The 8,242-nt window shown below is 35.8% G+C and overlaps 2 protein-coding genes across 2 annotated transcripts; one reads left to right on the top strand and one right to left on the bottom strand.

Annotated features, from left to right (window-relative positions):
• Positions 1 to 424: 424 nt before the first annotated feature.
• On the top strand, positions 425 to 4,018 carry LOC107482720 (tubby-like F-box protein 3). Its single transcript, XM_016103274.3, is given in 7 exon segments — positions 425 to 678; positions 681 to 799; positions 1,864 to 1,951; positions 2,098 to 2,227; positions 2,317 to 2,496; positions 2,678 to 3,160; positions 3,570 to 4,018. Coding segments are annotated over 6 exon segments (1,092 nt in total). The 5' UTR covers positions 425 to 575; the 3' UTR covers positions 3,150 to 3,160; positions 3,570 to 4,018.
• A 732-nt stretch (positions 4,019 to 4,750) lies between these two features.
• Positions 4,751 to 7,500, bottom strand: LOC107482721 (inactive beta-amylase 9; the record flags this gene model as incomplete). Its single annotated transcript, XM_016103275.2, is given in 3 exon segments — positions 4,751 to 5,895; positions 5,994 to 6,476; positions 7,080 to 7,500. Coding segments are annotated over 3 exon segments (1,602 nt in total). The 3' UTR covers positions 4,751 to 5,010.
• Between the last annotated feature and the right edge of the window lie 742 nt (positions 7,501 to 8,242).

Below are 8,242 nucleotides of genomic sequence, written 5' to 3'. Positions count from 1 at the left end.
TTGTCTTTTGAGATAATTGTAAGGAGCCGTTTAAAATTTTTCTCCTCATTATTTTGTTAGAGTACTTATTTTTTCTAATTAATTAATGAATCAAAATAATAAAATAGTACACGAAGAAAAATTAACAAGCAAAAAATACAAATTAACTAAAAAAATTAGTTTAAATATTTTCTCATTTACTTATATAAATTCTCTAGACTAATCCTTTCATAAACCATAGAGATGGAATAATCTTATCTTATATAACTCAAACAATGAATTCTCAAATAATCGTATCTAAAATCGCCAAATAACCAATCATTTTTTTATATTAAAAAAAAGAAAAAGAAAAAGAAAAATCCAACTTTACATTCCACAAAAGAAAGAAAAAAAATAATTAATTAATGAAGCTTAAAAATCGCCCATTGTTTTCTTCTTTTTTAAATTTCATTTCTTATTTCTTACACACACAGAGAGCCACATTGATTCACTCCACCCACCATAAAAAAGCTTCAAACTTTTTCCACCCCATTTCTTCTTCTCTTCTTAATCACCGATCTGCGGTTGTTGGGTAAACAAAACAACGCTTCTCGACCATGATAAGGAGCATAATCCAAGACATGAGGTCTCGTTCTCACCGCGTGGTTCAGGACTTGTCTTCCATGGAAGAAGATTCAGCACTTTCAGAGTTGATCTCCGACGATGGGTTGAGGCAGAGTTGCTGGGCGGAGTTTGCCGGAGCTGGAGACACATCACTAAAGAGATCGTTAAGACTCCTGAGCTATCAGCAAAATTAACCTTCCCAATTTCTGTTAAACAGGTTCGTAAGTTCTTCGATTGCTCCTCTCAAGTTCAATTCAACCTTAGAACGACTTGGAAGTTGGAATTGCTTTTTCTTCGATGGGAATTTTTAATGGGGTTCGCCAAAAAATGTTCTTTTTAATTATTTTAAGAAAAAAATATTTTCAGTGCTTTTCTAGTGTTCTAATTTTTTTTAAATGTTGGTCTGATTTTATTTTATTTTTTGGGGGTTTTGGGGTGGGGGGGTTGTTGATCATAATTTTACAATTGATGGTTGATTTTCTGAAAATTTTATTACAACATATTTAGCGGAATTTGTGCTAAGATTATATAATATGATTTGCCTAACAAATGTCATTTGCGAAAAGTTTTTATTAAAAATCCAAAAAATTAAACTTGCTAATGCATTTGTAGTGCATGTATTGAAGGAAAAAATTTAAAAATTGCTTATTTTAAGTATCATTAACAAGTGCACTTAGCAAAACCCTTATTATTATTATTATTATTATTAAATGATATTGCTTATGGATGGAATTACTATATGCTATTAGAAAAGAAGATGCTTGATTCCTACTCACAGTGTACTTTGTATTTTTTGTGTGTGAAATTACTCTGTAGTTTCCTTTTAAGATATGGTAAAGGACAATGTTTTGTAGCTTCTGGGAATTATCATTTTCTTTTTCTGTTGGCAACTTGTTTGCCTTAATTGTATCTTTACATGAAGCTATGTTTTCTTGTGCCGGCTCATTTTGATTCAATTAACTTCTAGTTTGCCAGAGATTTCTTTGTTCTTGTCATATAATATAATAACAATTCACAAACCAAGCCAAAAAGTAAAAGTGGAAGTTTCTTCTTGTTGCAAATTGAGTGGGTAGAAGATGCTCTTTGTAATGGAATGCTTTGATTAATTACTTTCATGCTTTCTATCTAAGGTGTTACTCTAAAGATTCCCTTGTTTTTGAAAGGCTTGTTGATCGAATGCGACGACCGTTTTGTCTTTTTTATTGCCGAGAACTTCTATGTGTATTCCTTTTCCCAGTGGCATTGCTTTAACTCGTTCTGATTTGCAAATAACTTTTGCAGCCTGGTCCAAGGGAGCATCTCCTCCAGTGCTTTATAAGGCGCAACCGGTCCACCCAAACATACTATTTGTATCTTAGCTTATCTAATAGTGAGTATATGATAAAACTTTTAGTTCCTTTCGTTGAAACACTTGAAAAACCTTTTCCATTTTATGTTTTTATTTTCCCTTTTATATCTAAAGATTCTAACTCTTTAAGTGTGTATGTTTCTTTGGCCATTTTCTCTCCAATTCAGCACTATCTGAAGATGGCAAGTTCCTTTTGGCTGCACGCAAATGCAGACGTCCCACCTGCACAGATTATATCATCTCTCTGCATGCAGACGACATGTCAAAGGGAAGCAACACCTATGTTGGAAAACTGAGGTGATTTTTCTAATCATGAAACGTGAGAATTCATTATTTTCTTCCTTATTAGTGTGAATGCTTACACCTTTTTCTTCCCCTTTAATAAGATCAAATTTTCTCGGAACCAAGTTCACAATCTATGATGGGCAGCCTCCCCATGCCCGGGCAAAGATTACAAAAAGTCGCTCCACCAGGCTGGTGAATTTAAAACAAGTTGCACCCAAGGTTCCTACAGGCAATTATCCAGTGGCTCACATATCATATGAATTGAATGTGCTAGGCTCTAGGTAAGCATTATGTACTATGCAACTATAATAGGTTCTTCTTTGAATTAACTCAATTCTTAAACTAAAACATTTTATCCAAGTAGTGGAAGATTTTGCTGAAAATCTATTTGCTTATTGTGTACTTTTCTTACATGCTGACCACGTAATGCTCATTGTGTATCTACCTCAATATGGCAAGCAGGGGGCCTAGGAGAATGAACTGCATCATGGATTCCCTTCCTGCTTCAGCAATTGAACCGGGAGGGGTGGCCCCTACACAGACCGAGTTTTCCCTCAGCAATGCAGATATGTTCCCCACATTCCCTTTTTTTCGATCGAGGTCAAATCGTGTTGACAACTCCCTTTCTGGACCCCTGGCTAATCAAAAGGATGGGGTTCTGGTGTTAAAAAACAAGGCTCCCAGGTGGCACGAGCAGCTGCAGTGTTGGTGCTTGAACTTTCATGGGCGGGTGACAATTGCTTCGGTTAAAAACTTTCAGCTGGTGGCTTCCCCAGAAAATGGACCTGCTGGACCAGAACATGATAAGATCATACTCCAATTTGGAAAAGTTGGGAAGGATCTGTTTACAATGGATTATCGATATCCTATCTCAGCATTTCAGGCATTTGCAATCTGCCTCAGCAGCTTTGATACCAAGATTGCGTGTGAATGACATTTGAACAGGTACACATTTGAAAGCAAACCCCAATATGTAAAAACTCAAATATGGCTGAGACGATACAAAAACAAATAGAAAGACAGAGAAGCTAAAGGTGTTTTAATAGTGTTACTACTATCTTATTGTAGCCAATATTATGAAATTCCCGGCTGGGAGGTTTGTTGTGTAGTATCCTATTTCTGATATTAATAATGGTGACCAAATTTATCTAATGAACAAAAACAATTGAGCATTGTCTTACTTTTTTCTGTCAACTTAAATATAATAATTTAGGGTTTATGGGTTTAGCCATGTCCACCAATTACTGCATAGGAGAACATTGTTGCATGAAATTTTTTTTCTGGGTACTGCTTTCTTTGATGTCTAGGTTTTTTCAGTTTGCTAATTGATGTGCTTGCTTCTTGTTCTTTCCAGCTCTCAGCCATATTGACATTGCTATGAGGCTGGAGAAGCTAGGTTGAATCCCACTTGGTGGGAATCTATCTCTAGAAAACCGTTTGGTAAAGGTGATTGTTGGTTGGTGTTGAAACTGAGGTTGAATGGATGAGTTTCACTTGGTTCCTGGGATCACAAGCTTCTGGGGAAGGTCACAAACATCACATGAAATTGTAATGTTCCAATGTTGAATCCAGTTCTCCATGTAAATAAATTTAATTCTTTTTTTCTTTTTAACTCTTTATTTCCTTACAATTTGCCCTCCATTTGGTTGTTTATACAATACAGTGGTGGTATCTGTTGAGATTATTATGTTAGTAGGAGTAACTGCTGCAACTTTGGATAGCCCTGACTTCATCCTCTCATATGAACATATTAAGTGTGCAAGAGCACAATTTCAAAAAGTTGTTTCCTCTACTTTCATGTTATGCCTTAGAAATTCTTAGCTGTTACAACTGAGAAATAGCAATGAGTTATAAAGAGCATTAAAGAATTCAGCTCTTTTCATTATGTAGTTGGTTACTTAATAATATATTATGAACTTTGTTGTGAAAGGCAACTATTCAACATGTTCAGATTACAACCATTACATTATGCTTATCAAAACATCAATAAAAGCAGTTAACATGCAAATAAGAAAGACTCAGACAGACAAAATTTAGTTTTCAAAATGAGTCGAGTCCATCAGGAATAGGCGGATTTTTGCTCCAAAATAGATTTGAAAAATGAAAATGGGTCTAACCTGATTAACCCTTATTGGGTTGGCCATTTAGTCCATTTGACACCCCTATTTGCTACCTACAGAGAGACAGGCCAGAAAAATTTCTCTTGGTGCTTCTCACTGACTCTCTGAATCAGTGTTCATCTGCAACCTTCTCTTCTTCTATAAGCTTCCCTGTAATAGATTGAGATTGTTATGGACCTTAAATTTAAGTCTAATTCATTGGATAACATTGTCATGTCATGGCTATCACAAGTGCTTCTCCCTTCTTTATAAAAGTATTGCTCCCTCCTCACCTTCCCAGTAGAGCAATGTTACTTGAATCCCCAAAAATACATCCAACAAAATGTGGAGGTGAAAAAGGATTTTGTATTAGAGTGAAGATCACATCAAAATCAAACACATTATGAATGAGAGAGAGAGAAAGTAACCACATTAGTGATGATAAAGGATTACTTCTACCATATAAAATGTTTTTAAGCTAAATAATAATATATTGACTAGCAAGGTCATTTGCCATTCACCTTGACTATTTTACAAGACACATAATTGTGACGGAACTAGGCTTGTTGAGGTTATAAATAAATAGGCAACCTCACTCACTCATCTTACAAAATAAGCTGTCCTCAAATCTGTTGCAGGAATAATAAATTGGTATATATACATGAGACTATCAACATCACAAAGTTACAATAATGCTTAGGCTGCTTGCATGCTAACGCTTGATTCTTGGCTCGTAATCATAGATTGAGTGCCTTCTTCTTCTCCCGCAATTGGTAGATCATCAGAGTGCAGTTCCGGTTGATTAAGGCTCCTCACAAATTCAGTGAATGATGGAAAATGATCTGGAGAAAAGAAATATGCTCCCATTCTTTGATATGTGAACAAGTCCAATACATTATCTCCACCTAAATTCTTCTTGATTTGTTCAAAACCTCCCAGAACTGCAGACTCGGATGAATTCTGACCGGAAACTTGCACGCCATGCTTTTTGCAAGCTGCCATGATTTGTGCAAGAAGCAACTCAGGGCTTGAATGGGTTTCATTTGGCTGGTATGCATCGGAAAGGTCCATTCCAGGTAGTATCATTTTGCATGAGTTCCTAGCAAACAACTCGGCCACTGGCTCATACCCGTCCCCCTTAGCCGTGTTATAGAACCCTGCTGTTAGCTCGGAAGGATGGGATCTAGTTCCATACCAAGAGTGCATAAGTGGAACTTTTCCATATACTGTCACTCCAGTGTCGCCAAAAGTCGAAGAAGCTAATGAAAGGATTCTATCTCCATGAGCCATAAGCTGTTTGGAATACCATGAAAGAAAGAAGTCTCCATATGGAGACTCCCAAGAAGCCCCATCCATGAAGAAACCGGAGAACGGTGGCTGATCATAGGTAGGGGCATCATGCGGGCCACCAAGCCCCCATAGAGGATTTCCAGATGCTTCAGCATGCTGCTTGAGAACGCTGAGCATGTTTTGGTCATAACACTGGAACTCCCCAACTCCTTGAGTTTTACCATCACTTGAGAGACGATGGTGAGACGGATAACGTAGCTCGCCATCTGGTCCTAAACCCATCGATATGCCCTGCAATATTTAAAGATATTGATTACAACCTTGTCACCATACATACTAATCTTAAATTGGATATTTGATCACATAGTTGTTGGATCCAAAAATCTTACCGTAATTGTAGAGCCCATGAAGGGAGAGAACGAAGACTTGAAGCTCTCGCAGAAACTCTGATACACTTGAATTGGAGTCTTCCCATCAAGAACAGGAAGATTATCAACTGCCAGCGACAGGCACTCTTTGTAATGCTGTCCTGACCGATCCTTGAAGTAAATATTGGGTTGAGACTCGCCAATCCGGGTAACCCAATTGGGCAAGGGGATATTGGGTTTTGTAGATCCATGAAAGCAAAGTGTCACATGGAGCTTAAGACCCACCTTCTGAACCATCTCAGCAATAGCAAGATAGCCAGACCAGTCATATTTTCCTGCAGCATCTTTCTCAACAATTCCCCACCAAACAGGGAGCTCAACACCTTCAACTCCTAATAACTTCAAAGCTTTTAGACCAGCTGCAATTGCTCTAGCATGGTTTAGTGAATTGCAGTCTTTAGAAACTGCATCTAAAGGCAGACCCACAAATAATCTTACACCATCCTGCATCATATTATCTAAGCCATGTCAGTTTCTTTTTAATCCTTGACCTTGAACATCATATAACAACACCTAATGCATTTAGTTTGACCCAACATGTAACATGAGATTTGAAATGATGCAAACAAATCATATCAAGTACTTCAACAATATATCATACAGGGATAGCTCTACTGATTAGCATAAAATCCAGATGAAGAGAGAATATCTTATCCACATTTAGCCCTTACAAAACATTCTAGTCTTTGATTCTCATAGTTTTCAGTTTTCATTAATAAAAAAATCTAGGTAAATGTAAGAAAACCATACCCATCCAAATAAAATAACATAAAATACTAATTTGTGTTGACTTATTAAGTTATTATTCATCTAGCTGGGTGGTTGATGTTGTTGAATAATTCAACACAAATATTTACATACTCTGAATTTAATTCAAAGCTAACAATATATAGAAAAATCAGGTCAAAACAAGAACAACACAGAACTATTTAATTAATTAAAAGCTTCTTCCTTGGTTAAACCCAAATAAAAATCCGATTTTTTCACAAGATTCTCACCAACCAAAAACAGAACCCAGCATGCAAATCAATAACAGAAAAAACTTACCGATTTGGATCTTCTACCAGCACCAGAATGCTTCTCCGCTTGAACAGGTTCAGACTGAATAGCTCTCAGAGTGAATCTCATCCCAGCTTTCTTCCACCTAATGTTTTTCCCGAAACAAACCCTATCATTCGAAACCCTAAAACCATCCTTCAAATTAATAAAACCCAGCTCCCTATTCCCCAATTCGGGCATTCCCAATTTAGCTTGGGAGCTCCCAATCACCGAAATCTCCATGATCAACAGCAAAAACCCTAGTAACAATCACACCGAACGAAATATACCGTAATAAAAATGAATCAGAAAAATCCACTTGAAATTTCCGAGACAATTAACACAGGAAATGAAGTATCTGAATGAAAGAAGAGATTTTGAAAATGGATAAAGAAGAATTGGGGGTAACATCATATATAAAGGTGTGGAACTCGCACACGCGCTTTTTCTTCGAAACCGTAAACGTGAGACAAAAGATTGCGTAAGAATGTGCCACGTGTCCCTTTCATAGGAAACCAAAATTGAACCGCATAATAATACTGTTGTTATTTTTTTTTTCCCTAAAGAAAGAAAATTATGAATATTAAGAACCAAACAATAATATTAATTAATTAATTAATTAATATTAATAATATAATACAGTAGAGAATAAAAAAATTGCGTGGTCGGCACTTGCTATTGGCCAATTCATGAGTTGGACATGGCTGGATTATCCAAAATTATTAACCTACTTAAATTGTTATATTCTATTTAAAAAAAAACAAATTTGATATATGTTTAACAAATTGTTAACAAGTATTTTAAGAGTATTAGTTAAGATGATTAATAGAAATAGTAATTTTGTAAAAAATAGTTTAACTTTTTTGTATTTGTAATGTGTTTATCAAAAAAATAGAATTTTTAACAATAATAACCTTGTCTTAATTAATATCCTAAAAATAGTTATTTAGGAAAAAAATTATTTTTAATTATGTAATCATGAACAGAAGCTGCTTACGAGGATAGATTCCGATCCAGTCCCATGAATCTTATCGGTTATCCCATTATTGCAATTTGCATACTTTATCCAAAAGAACAATGTTACTTTATTTACAGTAACTGAATAACTGAATATCACAAATGTGGAAGGAAATAATAAAATTAGAATAACGCGTAGCGGGTACTCACTTCGT

This window comes from Arachis duranensis, chromosome 4 (genome assembly GCF_000817695.3).
Source record: "Arachis duranensis cultivar V14167 chromosome 4, aradu.V14167.gnm2.J7QH, whole genome shotgun sequence".
Taxonomy (NCBI): domain Eukaryota; kingdom Viridiplantae; phylum Streptophyta; class Magnoliopsida; order Fabales; family Fabaceae; genus Arachis; species Arachis duranensis.
This window is presented reverse-complemented; position numbering and strand designations above follow the sequence as displayed.